At 45.3% G+C, this 21,660-nt stretch overlaps 1 protein-coding gene across 3 annotated transcripts in view; it reads right to left on the bottom strand.

Annotated features, from left to right (window-relative positions):
• BAHD1 (bromo adjacent homology domain containing 1) overlaps positions 1-21,660 on the bottom strand; it is a 68,862-nt gene that overhangs the window by 13,178 nt on the left and 34,024 nt on the right. For 2 of the 3 annotated variants that reach the window (XM_034769037.1, XM_034769036.1), the window contains exons 2-3: positions 6,550-8,193; positions 765-1,126 (exon numbers count right to left, since the gene is read on the bottom strand). In XM_034769037.1, coding sequence (XP_034624928.1) covers positions 765-1,126; positions 6,550-8,176 — 1,989 coding nt within the window. In that variant the 5' untranslated portion in view covers positions 8,177-8,193. Of the gene's footprint in view, positions 1-764; positions 1,127-6,549; positions 8,194-12,870; positions 12,979-21,660 lie in introns of those variants that run through there. The other variant, XM_034769038.1, reaches the window with a different exon arrangement.

Genomic DNA, 21,660 nt, shown 5'->3' with positions numbered 1-21,660 from the left:
CCCATGGAGAAGAACAGCTGGCTAGGGCCTATAAATAGGGCATAAAAGATGTGGGCTGGTGGGGCCCCCATTGGGCTGACTTTGTGTCCTTCCCAAGGCCGTGTACTGGGCAACAGAGGGGAATTATTGCTGGAGCTACAGGCACCACCAATGGCTGACGAGACAAGCTCAAGCAGCTTGGCAGTTGCTATTTTTGCCTTAGAATTGCCCTTAGACTGCTGCTTCCTCTACTCCCTGTAGTGGGGATAGAAGGTACCACTTGCCACTTCCCTGCTGGGGTTCACTGCTTTTCTGATCCAGCACCTGGGTCCTGGCTTACAGGAGGCCGTCGTCCCTCTTTGACTACAAACCCAGCAGCACTCGTTATCAATAATCTGGGAAGAGGGGCAGGAGAAGCAGGTTTTCCTTTTAGGCTTTTTCTCTGCTTGCCTGTCATGCCAGACGCCAGGGCAGACCAGGGCATGTGCTGCTGCAGTACCGGAGAAAGAACGGGAAGCCATCAATCAACCCAAAGCCCAGCAAAAATGTTTTGCACCAATCCAACTGTTCCCTTGTTAAAGAAATGCTGGATGACATCCAGTGAGATCGTGCTGTTACAGAGGTAACAGCAGGAGCGTCACTCTGGAGAATGCTCTTGTACCTGCAGTCAAGTCTACCTAACCTGAAATCCTGCAACCCCCCTTCCTTGTCCCTACTGGATCTCAGTTTACTGTGCAGCATGCTTGGAGGCATACATAGGAAAGCAGGATTTTTCCAGCACTTACCACAACATACACGGCCTTTTCGCAGGCTGCACCCACGGGTATCCAGCCATTGGTCGCTCTCCTCCTGCTGATGCGCTGCTGCTTTGGATGAGAGTGACCTCCTGCTGCTTTGCTATCACAGGCATGTAAACAGCCCGTTGTATTTCGAAGACCAGATTTGGAGCCACTGGGAGGCTTGGAGCTCTGTGGACACTCTCGGGCCATGGTCTGGGGTTCCGAGTTGGGAGTCTGCAAGTGAGGAACTGGTTCTGCAGCTGGTGGCACACTGGGCACAGGGCATCCTGAGAGTGGGTGGGCAGGTGATGCGGGGTGCCCTGCCACAGGGATTGTGAGGCTCAGCTGGTCCAGAGATTTGCAACTTTCTAACAAGAGAGGGGGAGAAGGGAAGAGTGATATTTGTACGGCAGTTTCTTGATAACGACTAAATTAGCAGGATGATCCCAAGCTAAGCAATACTTTCCTACAGAATTCTCTTTATTGCACTACTAGTAGTAGACAATACTTATATTAAAGGTAAACATGGACCTCCTGTACTAGGAAGCATTTTGTACTACTGCTCAATTCTAAAAGCAATGACATTTGAATATGCTGCTTTGAAAATGCAGTTAAGTACATCCTCACTATGACAAACCCATTTGATATGCCCCTCGGTAATGCTAGCCTATCATGTACAAAGGGCTGGGTTAGCACCCTAAGTGATACTAGACTTCAGTGATTCCAGCCTGTCAACATACATGTAAAGGTGAGTAGCAGCAGGGCTTACTGTGCGAGAGAGTGAGAACTCGCAAAGGACTAAATTATACATGAACCATCTGTCAGGGACTCTCTACACATACTCAACCCTGCCTCAGCACAGGATGGTGGACTAGATGACCTCTTGAGGTCCCTTTTAGCCTTACATATCTATCCCTCCGTACTAATTCAAAAGCCCAATTTCCTTCAAGGTGCCAATGCAGGCACTAAGTTTAGTCAGTGGAAGTGAAGAGCTTTCTCTAATGAGATCCAGAGCAATGATAAAACATGGGGCCCAGCTTGAAACAAAGCATGGGCTGTTGCTTTTAGGACAGCCCTATATCCCAGAAGCAGACAGATTTACTACAAGTCAGCTGACAAAGCCTTCCAAAAGCATCCCGAAGCATTTTACAATGATAACACACATCCAAAATTCCCAGTGTCCGAAGTGTTTAATCTATGAAATAAGCCAGAGTAAAAAAGAAAGAAGCTTAGATCTGAAGAAGTCTAGTGACACAGCATTATCAACTCCGGCAGGAAGGGAGCCCCCAGCTTAAACAGCCCAGTACATACGAAATTCCCCATGCTTCATAAATCTGAAAGCATGCATCCTGGAAATGCCAACGGGGCAGCTTGAGGCAATCTCAGACAGCACTAAGGTTCACAAAGACAGTTGCTTTGATACATCTGCAGGTCCCCAAGTGGGCACCGCCTTAAAAATCAAAGCAGTTTAAGAGAATCAGCGTAATAACTGATTCAATTTACAGAGTGAAGCATGGCTGAGGCTGCTCCAGACAGCAGGAAACTGCTGCCCTCTGCCTCCCACTCAGTGAGCTGTAAAAGGTTATGAAACAATCACAATTCTTGGAGGTAGGAGCAGTAACAAAAGAAAGATGCATTCACAGATTAGCAGCAACAGCTATAAAAACAAGCACAGCTAACAGAGCTGGTCGGAAAGATTCTTGATCTCTCTGCTTGCTCGGTTTGTAGCAGCATGTAGGGCTACAGGTGTAGAGTACTGTTCCCCTGGGAGGAGGAGTGTTTCCTGTCACTCAGCAGCTTTCCTCCGACTTTTAGCTGATGGGGTTAGTGGGTGATTGTGATGGGTGTTTAAAAGATGGTGAAGTGGGAGGAAGAACATGGGACGGTGCAAAGGGGTACACAAGGAGAATGGAGCAGTTGTACTAATAAAGGGGAAACAGCCCAGAATGATGATGTAGAGAAGTCTTAGAAACTCTTAAATGGACAAGCTGATATGTCTTGAGTCAGATCTGGGACCACTTGGACAGCCACCATGAGTAGCTGTATTTAATGGTGTGAAGATTAGGAACTGAACTCTGGCACCCTATGGCCTAGGCACCTAGGCTAATTCCACAGATGACCTGGATAATAATGTAGCAGCCTCATGGACATTGAGATCACAAGCCCTTTTCAGTTCCAAACTGAAGCATGACAAACAGCTTCATACTAATACAGGGGTTCTCAAACTGGGGGTTGGGACCCCTCAGGGAGTCGTGTGGTTATTACATGGGGAGGTCGCAGGCTGTCAGCCTCCACCCCAAATTCCCGCTTTGCCTCCAGCATTTATAATGATGTTAAATATATTAAAAAGTGTTTTTAATTTATAAGGGGGGGGGTCGCACTCAGAAGCTTGCTATTGAAAGGGTCACCAGTACAAAAGTTTGGGAGCCACCGCTCTATTAGCTACCCACCTTAAGAAAGGGAAAGACTTCATTCAACCAGTGCTCAATAGGGCCACAAGAACCCCATCATTTCCTACATTCCCATCTGTCATTCATACATTCCCATCACCGAAAATGATCTGCCCGGATTTAACCTCTCTAGCATCCCTTCACCGCCCATTAATTCATTGGTTTCAAGTGCTACCAATAAAGCATCCCCCATGTCTAAAAATAGATAATCATTGTGGCCAACTCCTCATCCAGTCTGCTCAGTCTTAACCCCATTACCCTGTGTGCAGTTTTACATAGCAGGCGGCTGTCACTGGAACACAAGAGTAATCCCTCTCTCTCTCTCTGCCGGATATGGCACACAAGCACTGCCCACGGCACCAGTCTAATCCTTTCACCTGTATACAGCGGATCCCCATCATTCACCTACAAGTGAACACATCCTCCCCAGTGAATGAGACTGGCACCTCATTCTTGCAATGCACTGTGCTACTCTGAGTACAAAATTAACACCTGTCCCCCGTAAAGAGAAGGCTAGTATCTATAAGCAACACTAACTAATCCCATCACTATCAGGATGGCAGCGTTCAAAATTAGTTACCTCTACAAGGGCAGTTTGGCCCCACTAGGTACCCAGCTAACCTCTCTAACAACAGACTGTAATCAACAAGAATATAGACGCAAGGCACTTGATATGTCAAGCTGGGGTATCAACCTTATCCCCTTTTCTCTGCATATGACATAATTCAGGTTAAGTAATTCTTTAACTCACTGAAGCTGACCTTTCCAGGAAAGACTCCGATCTTTTTCACAGGGCTCAACAAACCAGATCTAGAACATTAAACTTTATTTATGCTAGAAGAGACCTCCCTCCACAATTCACTCAGCAAAAGCAGAAACTCTAGGGTTTTCCAATTTTGCAGAATTCTAAATGGAAGTTACTCAGCAAGGAAGACAAGAGGGCCTGTCCACACCTTTGAACACACACAATGCAAATGTACCACATTTAAGAAGTGTGCTACCTTGCTATTTCCCTTTAAAAAGAAAAATCTATAGCAGGGAAAGTCTGGAGGAATACAGCAGAGTTGGAGAAATCCTACCTGTGGGACAGATTGGCACTACTCATGGCATCTTAGCTATCAGCTTTCCAAGAAGGGATGACATCAATTTTCTCCCTCTGCATAAGACATCAACTTTTCTCTCTCTACATAGGAAATCACTCAGAGCACCACCAAAACATCATCACACCCCTTTCATCTGAATGTTAAGCTAGCATCACTAAGGTGCCTGACCCAATTCCTTTTAGTATAGTATAGACTGGCATGACTCAAGGCAGTACGTCAAAGAGCAGTATTCTTATTTCTGAACTAGTCTTCTCACAAGTATTATTCAGTTATGAAAACACAGAGCTATTACTGAGACTTTTATGTTACTGTCTAGCCCCCAGGGTGGGGTGGGGGCTTCCACACCAGGACAGCAGAGATATATTTTGGAAAAAGGAAATCTACACTTTGCTCAAGTGCTTCTGAGTTACAGCACCTTCTTAGAACGGAAGGAGGCCATAAAGCCCATCTCATCCTGTACTCTTGACTTAGAAGTTTCATCCGCCTACCTAAAATCCCCCAGCAGTTTTAATTGGATAAGTTATCCTTCCCTTTGAATCCTAAACTGTACAGCATTGCTGCATGTAGCTGCATCTTCAGAGACAATTCCATCTCAGCGGTAGATGAAGCAATCCCAGTTTATAGATTACACTGTATTTTGGCAATAGCAACACACACCTCCTTTATAGCTTGGTGGCTTTTATGCTGAAAATGTACTGGTATACGATTGGCCTGGCACAATAATTCTGGTAGCCAGTTTTAAATATTGTAAACAGACATTTTTCTACATAGTGAAGGCAAAGCTCCTGGATAAAAACCACAGTACAAAGTCGATGGATAACATAGCTAGAAAAAAAAGCTACACAAATACCTGAACCATTTATTAAACATATTACGCTTCTGGATTTCAATGTCTCATAGGCTACACACAAAAGCAGGGAAAGGGATCTAATGGGATCTCAAGAATCCACTGACATTCAGTGAGTTAATTATTTCAATGTACAAGGTGCAATTATGTTACAAATCTCACTGCTAACATCTTTTGGTGTTTTTCCAAACTGGGTTGTGTGACAGAGTGCTGGACAACAGCAGCTATCCCAGCGCTCTGATCACAGGATCACCAGTTAAATCACCCGGGAGGAAACCTGAGGAGCAAAGCTGTGCCTAATTGATAGATTGGGAATGGGCAGGAGAGAGCTACAAGGCTAATGAATCCATCAGCCCAGAAAGTAGAAAACACACAGGAAGGATGTGCTCAGTGGGGAAGAGAGAAAGACTGAGAATGGCAGGCAGGCTTTTCAGGGTCAGAGGCAGAACCAGGAAAGCTCTTTCAGAAGGAAGATACTTTCCGTCTCCCCCACTCCTTGGCTGAGAGAGCAAAGAAGCATATACTATTGTAAATACAGAGCTGCACAACTCTGGAAAGGGGGTGGGGAGAATACTGTAATACATTGCACAAGGTGTTTGACTAGAAGGCTCCAAGCAGTTTGTGCCTAGAGAAGGGACAGGAGCAGGACGGTGCCCTGTCACAGGTAGCCCCTGCTGAAATACTCAATAACTTTGGTGCATTCAAAGGAAAGAAAAAACCCAAATAAGAGATTTTGTGAGATTGCAATAAAATGTATTTTGGGAATGTCATGGTTCGCAGATCAGGTACTGTGCAGAAGCCAGTGCCAGGTTCCACACACTGCCCTATCAGCATGCTTCAACCCTTCACTAAAGGAAGCCCCTCCAGGGATGAAAGGGTCATTCGATCCCCATGGTCTAGATCAGCCTTTGGATTCAGGCTGGAACTCTGAACTAGAGCTCTTATCCACAGTGGTGGCCATTTGGCAAACTGGACCGTTCACCCGCTAGGAACTGAACAGACCACCCCTTCATTTCCCATAGAATAGACAGCAATTGTACTGTAGTTACCGCTAACCTGGGAAGAATTCAAACCAGGGACCACTTTCTTTCTGCCTCAAATCTTACCAGCCTTCTGACTCAATTTTTCCATCCCCATAAAACATTTTAATGGAAACAGCCTTCAGAGGAAAAGGAAGGAATGCCATAACATCTAGAGGTGTAGCTGAACGCTGCATCTTCCTCACCAACAGACAGTACATGTCCCAGATTTAGCTGAACTGAATACATAGGGAGCATGCCTCTTACTTGGTCATGCCCAGGCAACAAGATACCCCACTCTGCTTATCAGTGCACTAATCTAACCTTCTTCACTTAGGCATGCTAAGACCTCCATTTGTTACTTTGTCTTACCTGCTGCAAAAGGCATTTTGTAGGGGTAGCTGTTCCGTCCTGTATGCACACTGCTAATCCTGCTCTCCGGCACATGCATAACTCCACAAAGGCTGTAACTGTTAACAGCTGTTCCTTCTCCACAACAGTATGGAGAGTTACACCAGTGAAGCGGCTGGAAAGGAGTACCTGATGGTAAGGAAGTTGGAGATACCAAGAGCCCCTCACACGTAGACTGCGAAAGCTCATCTTTAGGGTAAACCGAGCAGTGAGAGTAGCCACTGTATCCACTTTGGCCATAATAAACATAAAACCCGTTCACTGGAGTCAAATCTGAAGATTCACAGAGACATCCACAATCCGTGTGATTTCCTGGCACAGGCAAGGGATGGAACTGCTGCACGGGGAAGGAAGGCTGATGAAATTCCTGTTTGGGAGTAGGAGATTTCTCCCCAGGTCTCCCATACTCAGGCTTCATGGAAGCTTGTCCACCCATAAGCAAAGGCAGTCTGTGATAAAAACCCTCTGTGCTATCATAGGAATTAGATAATGGTTCATAATTCAGGGATTCAATTTTTCCATGGAGACTAGGGGAGTCCTGATGGTCTGCTTTCCTAAAAGCACTTGCAGGAAATCCTTGCCAGCCATGTGGACCCTCCATTTTTACATTGGACATTTCCTTTTTGGATTTGACACAATTCTTCCTGTTGGCTTTGGCCCACTTGAGCCTCGATTTGGAACAGTGGTTCTCAGACTTGCCCTCTCCATCTGATTTACTCCTTGGCTTCAGAGGTTGGTCTTTTTCATGGGTTAGTTTCAAAAATGCCACAGCATTGAGACTGGCCAATCTCTTTGGGGTGGGATGATAGGGAATCCCACTATCCTCCCTCTTTGTTCCATCTTCAAAGACGTCATCCAATGAATGGTCAGAGCTATTGCATTTCTGACTGGATCCACTCTGACTCTTTCCCTTAGCTGTTTTTACAGCTGGCTTTCCCAATGAGGGCCAGTTGCCACTGGCTTTGCAGTGCAAGCCCTTAGTACTGCAATCTCCACTGGCTTTGACAGAGTCTTTCCGAAAACGCCTGCCAGATAATAAGCCATCATCCCGTTCAAAGAGCAGGTTATTCACTGCCTCTGCATTCAGAGACGCTAGTCTTCGTTTCCTGGGCTCCAAAGGAGCAGTACTGGGTTCCTGTTCTGTTCCAGGACAAGTTATTGTGCTCTCTTCCCCAGGTGGATCACTCTTCCCTGCTCCCAGAGTCTGAACTTGTTCTGGGAAACAGGGAGGTCTGAAGTCATCCATCCAACTGGAGAGGTCTCTTTTTGTGCCACTCTGGGTCTCTTTTGACAATGATCCAGCCACGTCCTCTAGTCTGGTGAGAAGCACTTTGCACGTTTTTTTGTCCACAGGAGTGATCAGACGTTTCCTTAATGGGTACGTCTTTCTGATCTCCTGCAAATTCCTGCTTTTGTTCACACCCATAAACCCACTCTGGCAGTTTTGAATATCAGTGGTGTCTCCTTGCTCACTGCACCCTGCCTCAGTCCTATCCATTCTTTCACCGTCTACTGGTGACAAAGCTTGGCCAGCAGAACCAGCTGGATGTTTTAGAAGGAAAAGTTGTTTCTTCCGGGCATGAGTCATAGGACCAGGTTCCACTCCTGTAATCAAACAGAAAAAAAAATGTTTATTAATATCACCGAAAGGGACCCATCTCCTCACAATAGACCAAATGCGAAATAGGAAACATTTGAGGATGCTGGTTACTATACAAAATATAGTCTTTCTGGGTCATGGCCAGTTTAAACCAATCAGAAAACAAGATGTAATGAGATGTGGTCTAACATTAAATCCAGAATATGACAGTAATTAAATATGTGACTGATACTGAAAGCCTCAGAAGCCAGGAAAAATCAGGGTTAAAGCCAAAACTTCATCCCTCACATGCACTATTATGCCTAAGTATTATTCCAAGTATGTTACATGAAAGTCCAGTCCCCAGTTAAACTGACATGATTTTTAATAAGTCACAGATTTTAATCAAACTAACTAAAGTTAATTTAAACCCATGCCCAAGGTGTATGATATAAATACATTCTAGGTATATTTTTGATTACTTGCGTGTTGCTACAAGCAGGGCTATTTCCCAGTCATTTCCCAGGACAATTAGACAAAAGATAACAAGTTCACCTTACCAGGCAGGGACGATTTCCCGGAATGGGGCCCCGTGCCTAAGAGCTGCCATACAGGTGATCAGCACAAGCCTGGGAGGGAGGGGTGAGGAAGAGGAATGAGGCGTCCTTGTGGAAGAGGTGGGGCCAGGGCAGGGTTTTGGGGAGGGATCCAATGGAGCAGTGAGGGGGCAGGGCTGGGGGTGGGGCCAGGACGGGGATTTGGGGAGGAATCCAATGGGGCAGAGAGGGGGCGGAGTTGGAGGGTGGTGCGAGACAATTCGCGTCCCGGCGTGTGGCACCGTACCTGCTAAAGCCAGCCCTGTTAAACAGGTCATGTGAAAGCTGTACTTTAAAGAAAGCCAAATGGACAGAGACTTACCAACTATAACACACAAACTGAATATATATACAGACCTTTGTGCAGGTAAGAACTTGTCTAAGTGCTTCTCTTAACAATTAGTTTGACATTTTAATTGTTTTAAGGACCAGCCACAACCTTTAAGTAAGCCATCTGATCTGTAGACAGGCCTGCATAATAACTGAATCCCAAGACTATGATTTTGGAAGGAAAAAAAACTTTTGTTCCACTGAGTTAAAGTCTAACCTTTCATCCAGAGTTTGAGAGTCAAAAACGCTATTCAAAACTGAGCTAATGCATGACAAAAATATAAAAGGGGAAATTATAAACATCTCTCTGCAGAACAGGAACAGGTTCTTCTACCTGCATGGTTGAGTGAATGTATGATTGGTGTTTTCCTAGGATTTCAGTTCTAACTTTTTGCTAGGTTTGCATTTTGAAAATTATTTTTGAGTTGAAACTTTTTAGGACTGTTGAGACAATGTCTGTAGAGTGACTCATGACCTCAGTTGTCTCAAAATATCTATGGACTTGCCCACTGACTGGATATATTTTTGGATCCATGGTCTTTGAGTCCATAATTATTGAAATGGGGGAGGTTCTTAATTTGCATAAGGGTGACCTAATCAAACACATAAGGTGATGCCAGTGACTTTAGAAGGAGATTCTATTATGACTCCTGAGGAGGGATTCCCAATGGAAGGAACCAGCCATACCACCATCCTCAAAAACTGGAGGACAGGAAGAAGCTAATACTTGTTACTTCAGGCTTGTTGGCCACAAACCACGGCTTGCTGGCCACAAACCACGGCTTGCTTGCAATGGCTGTTGCAGTGGCTGCTGTGGACCTTGGCTGCTGGCCTCTGGCCATGAGATGCCACCGTGTCTGACCACATGGCCTGTGTTTCCTCCACCTACCCAGATGGCCACCAAGGGGTAGGAGTCCTGCAACATGCAACATCTAAGACTCGACATCTCAAGCAAGTAACTTCTATCCAAACAGCAAGTCCACCACTGTTAAAACCTGAGCCAACAAGAGCACCTGCTAATCTTTTCAAACACGTGCCAGCTTTCTTAGGCTATCCACAAGAGTTGACACCCATTCTGCATATGTATCAGCCTTTCTGGTTTTGTTTTCTTTTCCAACTCTACCTTAACATTCTTCCACTTTTAACTCCAGCAGATGGCTAGTAGTGAGTAGGAATGTGTATGGATAAAACCCACAGGATCTGAGAATTGTGCCTATAGAACAGTTTTGCCAGTACCTGAAACAGCCATAGGTTAACCAACTTTGCTGACTGAAAGATCACACAATATTTCATGGGTTAGAAGTTGTATGCTTATTCCCGAGAAATCATGTTACTTTCCCCTAAATTTGTCATTCAAATTTTAAAAATAACAAGCTATTATCTTGAATTGAATTGGAACATTTCATGTAACCCTATGACTGGGGATGGGTGGTGTGCAAGATTTGCTATTACCTAACGACCATTATTTTTGGGAAAGCCCCTTAATTGGCATCAAAGCTCAACATTAACTTGAAGCTGGGAGGGATTAGATCCTTCCTGTATCAGCTACTTGGCTGAAAGATAAGTATATTGACTGACATTGAGATTGATAATGTCCTCCCATTTTGGGGGCTCTCAGTTATGCCTGCCCAAATTATTAGATAAAGCTGTTGATTTAATCCGGTTTAAATCAACCTGATGTATTTTTTTTTATATTATCTCACTTTTAATTTATTTATTTATATGTATTTTATTTGATTCTTTTGTTTAGTTAATAAAATATATAAATTAGAAACATGTTTGGTTCAGATGTTTCTTTCGATGTCAAAGTTACAGATCTAACAAGTCCCAGGGTAAATAAGAAGCAACTCAGTCTCAGACCCCTATACTGGTGGCTCACAGAACTGCCTCATAATCCTTCCATACTTGGTGCTGGAACAGGAACACTGTTGATTTTTGAGGGAAAGTTGATTTATGTACTGATCACTTCTTTCAGTAAGAGATGTAGGTTTTAGAACTTTTGAGGGCCTGGGATGGTGAATTTCAGCTGGTCAACCTACAGGCTGACCAATTCACTTATTTTCTCATACATCAGTGAGCAAATTTAACTTCAAAACATCAAGAGCAATCAGAAATAGGCAACAAGATCTTCTGTCCCTCTATTTAAAATAAATGAATTTTGTCATATTAGAGAAGAGTCTTCGACTTATCCACCAAACAGGTACAGTATGGGTAGTGGTAGTGCAACCATCCTACACAACCCTGACCTGGACGGAGCCCTTCTACCAGACTGCATGGACAATTGATTTGTTGTAGTATGGCTATTTCTGTGATCCTATTTCTTCTTGTCCCCATCAAAAGGGTAAGTCTCTGGCATAAGTGCTCTGTAGAGAATTATCTCCAGGTTGTTCAGAGAGTCTCACTTGAAATTGACATCAGCTGTCTCCTTCCTCTGCTAGCCCCCACCATTCCATTGTAGGACATGATCACCCTGCAGGCCCCTCCCTCTCAGGGGATATGGACGCCGTGGTGAGGCTGCACCTGACCCTAGGGTGACCAGATGTCCCGATTTTATAGGGACAGTCCCGATATTTGGGGTTTTGTCTTATATAGGCGTCTACTAGCCCCAACCCCGTCCCGATTTTTCACACTTGCTGTGTGATCACTCTACCTGACCCTGACAAAGTGCAAGAGCCGGGCCTGCCCCAGAAGCACCCCAGGGCCCTGCCCCTCCACACCAATTCCACCACGTGTGGGTGGGCAGGCTCAGCCTGGCAGGATCCAAGTGTGGAGGGGCTTAGTGTAGGGGGATCTAGGTATGGGGGGGGAGAGGGTTCTGTATGGGGCAATCTGGGTACAGGTGGCTCAGAGTGGGTGGTCTGGGTGTGGGGGGGATCTGGATGCACAGGGGCTCGTTGGAGGGGGGGTCTGGATGCAGGGACAATGGGACTCTGCAGGGGGGTCCAGGTGAAGGAGGTTGGGGCTCAGCATGGAGGGTCTGGGCTTGGAAGGGGGATCTGGGTGTGAGGGGCTCACTGAAGAGGTCATGTTGCTGCAGGAGTGGGGCTTGGTGGGGTGGGGATTTGGGTGCAGCTTGTTGGGGCTCCATGGGGTGGGGGTTGAGGTGCAGAAGGCTCATTGGAGTGGTCTAGGCACATAGGCGATGGGGTTCATTGGGGTGGGGCTTCAAGAGCAGGGGGTGGTCTGCGTGCAGGGGTGGGGGTCTGGATGCAGGGGTGTGTAGCTTGGCAGGGGGTGGTCTTGATGTAAGGGAGTGGGGCTTGGCAGAGAAGGCTGGGTGCGGGGGGGCTCGGCGAAGGTGGGGGGTTCTGTGTGCAGGGGGATGAGGCTTGGCTGGGGGGTCTGGGTATGGGGGTCCTGTCCAGATGAACAGGGGTTGGCAGACTGGGGAGCAGCTCCCTGTACAGTGACCCATCCACCCATGACTGAGGAGCAATGGGGACAGGAAGCAGGAGTGGTTGGTGCAGAGCTGGGGGAGGTTTCTGGGGGTGGATCGCACCAGGCCCCGACTGTTCCAAGCAGGGGAAGGGTGCTTCTCCCTCACCCCAAGCCCAGCCAGGACTAACAGCTGAGCCCGGCGCAAGGTAGGAGCCACCGGACAAGGTGTCAGGTGCAGGGGGGCAAAACTCAGTGGGGGAAGGGGCTCCAGATGCAGTGGGTGAGGCTCGGCGGGGTGGGGACTGGGTATGGATGCCTGGGGTTGGGCAATTGTGGGGTGGGTCTGACCTGGCACTGGCCAGGGCATCCTCAGCCCCACCCCACCCCGCAGTGACTTACCTCTCCAATGGCTCCTCCATGTTCCCCGATACGACACACCCACGCTACTGGGGAGGGGTGAGTGGCCGCTCTTGAGGCTTCCCTTTGCTTCCCCATCAGAAAGTCATTTTTCTGCAAGGAAGCAAAGAAATCTGCGGTGGACGTGAATTCTGTGCGCACGCAGTGGCAGAGAATTCCCCCAGGAGTAAAATAAGGGAGCAGTTTACAGCCCAGGATACATCCCTTGCAGGTTTGGTGGCACAGCCAGTGCTACCAAGAGACTAACTGCTTAAAATGCTTTTCAAAAACTATAAGTATGAATGCTTAAAATCATATGCCACCAGCCCTGAAAACTACATTTAGTAAGATACCTTTCAATAATAAGTATCACTTAGCATTCAGAAGAAAATTCATACACTCTCCCAACCTTGACTTTGAAATATATGTTCTACTGCACAATACCTAGGCAGAACATGGCAAGTTGTGGTTTATTTATAGCTAGTAGTTTAAAAAAAATCATTCAGCACTGATGGACTCAAATCCCACAGATCAAGAGACACTGAATTTATGGCTGCTTACAACAATCTATAACCCACTAACAATCCCCTCCAACTTCTCCCCTCCCCTCTTTCTTTCTTCCCTATGACTAGAGGGGTGTTAACAGGCCACTTCACTTTGAATGGTCCCTTGAAATATGTGTTTACTTATGCTAAACAATCTGTTCCACCTTGTATTTAGCTGTGACACTCTGAGTACCTTTCCCAGACCTGAAGAAGAGGTTGAAAACTGGTCTCTCTCACCAATAGAAATTGGTCCAATAAAACGTATTACCTCACCCACCTTATCTCTCTACACATCAAGAGAAGCATTTACAGTAGTTTATCATCTGAAGAGATTGCAATAGGTATCTCTATACTAGAAAATAACACATTAAAAGGTAAAAGAATTAATATGTATCCAGATTCCATGCAATATGTTTAAGGCAGACTGATTTAAATCAAAGCAATTTAAATCACAGATTTTAATCATGATTTCAAACAGCAAGCAGGAAACCTTGATTTAAATTGATTTTACTTAGGTTTGCATTTGTATGTTTTAGTTATTTTCCTAATGAAAGGTTGATTCTCATTGGTTGGTATCCATTAGAACATGTTGACTTGCAACTAAATATAGCCTTTATACTAAATTTTGTACTTCTTTTGGCTAACCAGGAGGATATACTATATCTATACACAATTATATAGCTTAACTTACATTTATTCAGTCAAATTCTTAATTTTGACTATGTTAAAAATGGTGAATGAGGCATTTCTTATTTATTAGATTATTTTTTACAAGCCTGACATGGATGAAGATTCAAATAAATTAAAAATGAAAAAAAAAAAAAATTAAACAGAACTACCTTAAATGTGCTGGATACATGAGAAAAAAGTTTATCAGAAACATTTAGCATTAAAACTAACTGGTTTATTAAATAAAGGAAGCATTATTTGTACTAAATGAATTTAACTGATTGTTTCCTTTTACCATGTCCTTCAAGATTTCAAAAGTAGTAAATCTCACCCTCTCACATTGAGTTTTTATTCGTAGATTGGAAGAAGAAGAAAAGAAAGCTTGCCTGCTTTTTCAACTCCCAAACAGTGTCTCTATTTTGAATGAACTAATCATTGAGTTGAACTGATTGAAATTAAATTAACATGAAGAAGATATTGCCTCTGTACAGTACTTGTAGAAGAGACTACTGCTGTCGAAAGCTAGTTTAGCAGTTCAACAAAATCCAGTTGCAGGTGCTTAGCCAATGACTTCCACCAGTTCAGTTGTTTGACTTTCTTTAAAACTTGGCAATAAACATGAACTCCTTAATTTTCTTTGATTTAATTGAAATGATTTTAACATACTATAAGTAGCTTAGGCCTTAATATAGGTTGTCACTTTCAAAATTTAATGTTAAATAGGTTTATTTTTTAAAAATTAACTTGTATTTAATTTAATTTAAAATAATTTTTTTCTAAAAAATCATCTGAATTTTTACCTACCCTGAATCTGTTTCAAAGGTTTCAATTGAATTAGACCTTTGATCTGATGAGTGGTTATACGCAGTACTTACACAACAATCACAAGCAGCTGCTTTTTAAAGGGGTCATGCATGCATATAATTCTGTTCTTGTTAACTGGTGTTATGAGAAAACATCAACTCCTTAAACATTTCTCCCCACCTTTAGAAGTCAATTTCCCTTAAACATCACATAAGGCTAATCGATGACAAAGACCAGATATTCAGATTTAGAGACACAAAATGATTAAAAAATAAGTGCATTTTTTGGCATTACAGCTGAACCTCTCCTTTAAAATTTTGGTGAACACAGTGGTAGTTTAACCCACAGGTAATAAAACACTTTGAAATCTAGGTTTATACCACCAAGTACAAGAGAGATGATATGGAAGCACAAGTCAGAAAGGTATTGTAAGAAGTGTTACTGAGGAATTCCATATTTTCTATTTCAAAGATTCTACATCAAATTTACTCAGTTTAGAAACCAAAGAATGATTCCCCTGCCACCCAACTGCGGGCTTGGCTACACTTGCGAGTTACAGTGCAATAAAGGAGCCCCGGGCGCCAGCTCACTCCCCGTCCACATTGGCCAGGAACGTAGAGCGCTCTGACTCCACGGCTACAGCGCTGCTGGTACTCCAACTCGGCGAGAGGAATAACATTTGCTGCGCCTTGGCTACAACGCACGGGCGTCAGTGTGAACAAGGTATTGCTTACTGCGCTCTGATCGGCCTCTGGAAACATCCCATATTCCCCTTAAGTCAAGTGGCCACCCTTGTCATTGTTTTGAACTTCTGTAGGAATGCGGAAATGCTCTTTCAAAGCTCCATTTCTGACAGCCGACATGCAAGCCATTAGTGTGGAATGCTGTGTGTGAGAGAGAGAGGCAGGAGGTCCGCTCCTGTCTGAACTTACAAGACAGCATGCTGACATGCTCTCGGCCTTCCAAAAACCCACTCACTCTCTCCCCACATACACACAACACACTCGCTGTCACACTCCACCCCATCCCACCCCCCATTTGGGAAGCACGTTGCAGTCACTTGCATGCTGGGATAGCTGCCCATAATGCACCGCTCCCAATACCGCTGCAAGTGCCGCAAATGTGGCTACGCCAGTGCGCAAGCAGCTGTCAGTGTGGACAGACTGCAGCGCTTTCCCTACTGCACTCTCTGAAGGCGGGTTCAACTCACAGCGCTCTACATCTGCAAGTGTAACCATGCCCTGCGAGTACTGCATACTCAACTTAGGACCCAAAAAGACAAATCGTCGTCTTTCTGGCTTACACGTTATCATCAGTATCCTAGACTGCAGTCAAAGCTTAGATTAATTTTGTTGCAGACGAACAAAGCAGAATAGAATCCAGCTCATCGTATAACTGTTGGTCCACAGCTCCAATGCGAGTAATCTCATTTTTAGTCACTGACTTAAATCTGCTCGCTATATGTAGTTAGACTCATAGACTTTAAGGTCAGAAGGGACCATTATGATCATCTGGTCTGACCTCCCGCATGATGCAGGCCACAAAGCCGTCCCTACCCTTTCCCTTGACTCTGCTGTTGAAGTCCCCAAATCCTGTGGTTTAGAGACTTCAAATAACAGAGAATCCTCCAGCTAGCGATCCCCGCCCCATGCTGCAGAGGAAGGCGAAAAACCTCCAGGGCCTCTGCCAATCTACCCTGGAGGAAAATTCCTTCCTGACCCCAAATATGGCGATCAGTAAAACCCCGAGCACGAAGGCAAGATTCTCCAGCCTGACCCTCATTAGCCATTATACTATTTACCTGCCATGGCACGCTGTTCCTTTGACTAAAATCATGTTATCCCATTAAACCATTCCCTCCATAAACTTATCTAGCTTAATCTTAAAACCAGACAGGTCCTTCGCCCCCACCGTTTCCCTCGGAAGGCTGTTCCAATATTTCACCCCTCTGACGGTCAGAAACCTTCGTCTAATTTCAAGCCTAAACTTCCCCACGGCCAGTTTATATCCATTCGTTCTCGTGTCCACATTAGTACTGAGCTGGAATAATTCCTCTCCCTCCCTGGTATTTATCCCTCTGATATATTTAAAGAGAGCAATCATATTCCCCCTCAGCCTTTGTTTGGTCAGGCTAAACAACCCGAGCTCCTCGAGTCTCCTTTAATACGACAGGTTTTCCATTCCTCTGATCATCCTAGTGGCCCTTCTCTGTACCCGTTTCAGTTTGAGTTCATCTTTTTTAAACATGGGAGACCAGAACTGCACACAGTACTCCAAATGAGGTCTCACCAGCGCCTTGTACAACGGAAGCAGCACCTCCTTATCCCTACTAGATATACCTCGCCTAATGCATCCCAAGACCGCATTGGCTTTTTTCACCGCCATGTCACATTGTCGACTAAGTCATCCTGCGGTCTACAAGGACCCCGAGGTCTTTCTCCTCCTCCATTACTTCTAACCGATGCGTCCCCAGCTTGTAACTAAAATTGTTAAAACTAAATGCATCATCTTACACTTTTCACTATTAAATTTCATCCTATTTCTGTTACTCCAATTCACAAGGTCATTCAAGTCTCCCTGCAGAATATCCCGATCCTCCTCCGAATTGGCAATACCTCCCAAGTAAGAGTTAAGTAAGAGTATACCACTACTACATAGTGGTAGTCATTTTCCTGAGGACACTGTCACCTTAAATAAGACCTGCTACAATATATAGACATTCTTGGAAGCGAAACACTATTCTCAAAAATGCTTTTAGTGCTAAGAAGAATCCTATTACCATATCTATGGAATCCAGATCTACTAGGGCTTGTTATAAATGCTAAAACACATTATCAAAAACATTTCTGGAAACATACTGCATCTGTGGATGCCGACGTCACCATGATGAATACAAAACGAAGAGTCTAGTGTCAGTGACTTGCACATCTCAAGCATCATCACTAACTTAAATCCATTCAAATATTTGGATTGTTCTTCTCCTGCCCCATCATCTCTCAGAACAAAGTATTTTTTAATCTTTCCACCTAGGTCAATCCCTCATATCAATAATTTTTGCTGCATTTTTCTGAATTTCCTACAATCTGTCACATAAAAAAAAAACACACAGCAAGAGAGACTTCAAGGTTTTCACCTAGAGTTCTGTGTGACTGGATATAACAAGGTTGATATCAGTGGAAGAGCTATATCAAGATACAAGTGCAATGCATGACTGGATCATTAAACTGACAACACTGCCAATTTTGGTGGTTACTATTCTCAGCATGAAGAGAAAACTGGACTATTTTAGCAATGCAAACATCATCCCATATTCTGGAAAGAACACCCAAAAGTTAGCACCCAATAGAATTCAAATAATTTAGCAAGATTTATTAGTAAATAAAAACACCAGAAAAAGTAGTACTAGAATGTTCTGAGTCTACGTTGTTAAAGGACAGTTCTTAGTACTATGTGGCTTTTCTAAAATCAAATTTCCTTTGGCTCCAAATTTGTGCTACATAGTTTATGAAAGCTACCTGGACAACCTGACTCAATATTTGGGGCCTAGTATTCTCCATCCCTCACCACATTAATACACAACTTCCAGAGCCCTATTCAAAACTAGAACAAAGACAGTTGAGTATTTTTTCATGGCTTAATATCAAAGCACACAGATTTATGAAAACACAAGCTTCTGACCCTTGGTATGAAATACATTTCAGTAGGGAAACAACATTGTCAGATTCTTCATCCCACTGCAGTCCCTGCTAACTAATGGATCCATGATAATGAACCAAAGAATTCACACGAATGACGGGGAGCATGGCTATATTTGCGAGTTAGAGCGCATTAAAGCAGCCCCGGGCGCCCTAACTCACGACGCGTCCACACTGGCAAGGCACGTAGAGTGCCAGGACTCCGTGGCTAGAGTGCTCCTGGTACTCCACCTTGGCGAGTTGAATAATGTTTGATGCACCACCAGTGGAGCGCCACAGCGCCAGTGTGGATGCCCTGGTCTGTTAATGCGCTCTGATCGGCCTCCAGAAGTGTCGCACAATGCCTGTTCTAGCCACTTTGGTCATCACTTTGAACTCTACTGCCCTGCCCTCAGGTAACCAGCCATCAGACCCACTCTCTAAATTCTCTGGGAATTTTGAAAATCCCCTTTCTGTTTGCTCAACAAGGAGTGGAATGCTCTCAGCGAATCTTTCCAGGTGATCATGCCTCCACGCGCCAGGCGATCCCCAGCATGGAGCAATGGCGAGGTGCTGGACCTCATCAGTGTTTGGGGGAGATGAAGCTGTCCAGTCCCAGCTGCACTCCAGCCATAGGAAATACGATACCTTTGGACAGATGGAAAGGGGCCATGACCGGAATGCACTGCAGTGCAGGGTTAAAGTGAAGGAGCTGTGGAATGCCTACCGCAAAGCCAGCAAGGCAAACCACCACTCCTGTGGTGCCCCCACAACCTGCCGTTTCTACAAAGATCTGGATGCGATACTTGGGGGCGATCCCACCTCCACTCCAAGGACCACCATGGACACTTCAGAGCTCAGTTCAACAAGGCAGGAGGAGGAGGAGGAGGAAAGCGGGAGTGAGGGTGCTGAGGAGGAGGAAGACACCCCGGAATCCCTAGATGCATGCAGCCAGGAGCTGTTCTCAAGCCAGGAGGAAGGTAGCCAGTAGCAGCGGCCAGTGCTTGGGGAAGGACAAACACCAGAGGAGGTTCCCGGTAAGTGGCTTTTATTTTGGGAAGGAAGTTATTCGGTATGGACTCTTGGGTCAAAGAGGGTTAGGGCTACATGCATGCCTAGATGCAAAATAAGGCATTGATGTGCTCTCTCACATCGCAGTAATCGGCCTCAGTGATCTCTTCAAAGGTCTCATCCAGAACTTGGGCAATGCACTTGCGCAGGTTTCTTGGGAGAGCCACTGTGGTCCTTGTCCCTGTCAGGCTAACATGTCCGTGCCACTGTGCCATGAGGGGTGGGGGAGGACCATTGCTACACACAGGCAAGCTGCATATAGGCCAGGGCTGAAGCCGCATTGTAGTAGAAGACCCTCCCTTGCTTTCCAGGTCACCTGCAGCAGCGAGATATCTTCCAGGACGAACTCCTGTGGAAAATGTGGGGACAGTGTTCAGTATAGGGGCCCCCTGCAGCTGTTGGCTTTCCCCAAGGCACAGAAACAATCAGTCCCCCTTGACCCTGTGCTTACTCACCATTTTGGGGCTCCCGTGGGTTATGTGCGCTCACTTTGGTATGCACAAATTATGCTATTGTGTAGACTATGCTTGCCCTTAAGTATGGGGGAAGCATTGCTCTATCTGGTGTGAACAATGCTGCCTCTGTTAAGTGTTGCATTTGCCTTTACAGATGCAACCTTGAGATCTCAGCCGTCCATGTTATCACCGGCCAAGAGACTGCAAAGAATCAGGAAGAGGCCACACAGAAGCAAAGAAGACATGCTGCATGAGCTGGATGCAATTAATGGCCCTGAAAACTTGCATCAACACAATTACAATGGTCGACTTTCCCACTCCAAACTGGTTAGCGACTGATCAGTAGCAGTCTGGAGTTGCCAGCTTCCAGACTGCAATAGCCACCCGCTTCTCCACTAGCAGGGCAGTTCTCAATCTCATGTCCTTGTGCCGCAGGGTGGGGGCGAGCTCATCACACAGTCCCATGAAAGTGGCTTTTCTCATCCAAAAGTTCTGCAGCCACTGCTTGTCATCCCAGACTTCCATGACGATGTGATCCCACCACTCGGTGCTTGTTTCCCGAGGCCCAAAGCAGTGTTCCACAGTAGTGAGCATGTCCGTGAACGCCACAAGCAATCTCATGTCGTATGCGTTACTCGAGTCAAAATAGTCATCGGAGTCCTTACTGTCAGTTTGGATCTTAAGGAGTAGCTTGACTGCCAAATGTGACATGCTGACAAGACTCGTCAGCATATTCCTCAGCAGTTCGAGCTCCATTCCCGCAGACCGAAAGGGAAGACAGAGCGCACAGCACAAAAAACGTTGAAAGATGGCGCCAAATGTGGATGGAAGCACAGGGATTGCTGGGATGCAAACCGATGCATCACGGGGCACTGGGATAGGACTCAGAATGCCCCACTCCTCCTGCCCCCTTCCCACAAACCACAGCACCAGAATGGGAAGAACAGGAGTACTTGTGGCACCTTAGAGACTAACAAATTTATTTGAGCATAAGCTTTCGTGGGCTACAGCCCACTTCATCGGATGCATAGAATGGAACATATAGTGAGGAGATATATATACATACAGAGAACATGGGATAGCTGCCCATCATGCACTGCTCCCAATGCCGCTGCAAGTGCCGCAAACGTGGCCATGCCAGTGCGCTTGCAGCTGTCCGTGTGGACAGACTGCAGCGCTTTCCCTACTGCTCTCTCCAAAGGCTGGTTTAACTCAAAGCTCTCTACATCTGCAAGTGTAGCCATGCCCTTATACTTGTTGAGCCCTCATGGAAACCTTGATAATCCAATTGTTACAGTCCTGATCTAAGTTTAAGAGAACTGAAAATTAAGTTATCTAAGGTCAGAACAGCACTACTCTGTACGTAAGGGGACAGAGGACAAAAAGATATTTAGATATACTACTAATTTCAAAAAAGCAAGTATTTAATCACTAGTTCCCAGCTTGTCCTCATCACCCCAGTTACTCTAGAATTCACTAAACGGTAAACTATAGAACCACCACTTGCCAAAAAGTAAAATCACCAGAGAGTTGATGCCTCATTAGCAGGAAAATAACCAAATGTGTTAACAGCTG

The sequence above is a fragment of the Trachemys scripta genome, chromosome 4 (genome assembly GCF_013100865.1).
Source record: "Trachemys scripta elegans isolate TJP31775 chromosome 4, CAS_Tse_1.0, whole genome shotgun sequence".
NCBI classification, from domain to species: Eukaryota; Metazoa; Chordata; order Testudines; family Emydidae; genus Trachemys; species Trachemys scripta.
Note: the sequence above shows the minus strand (reverse complement) of the source record. Positions and strands in the feature narration are given on the sequence as shown.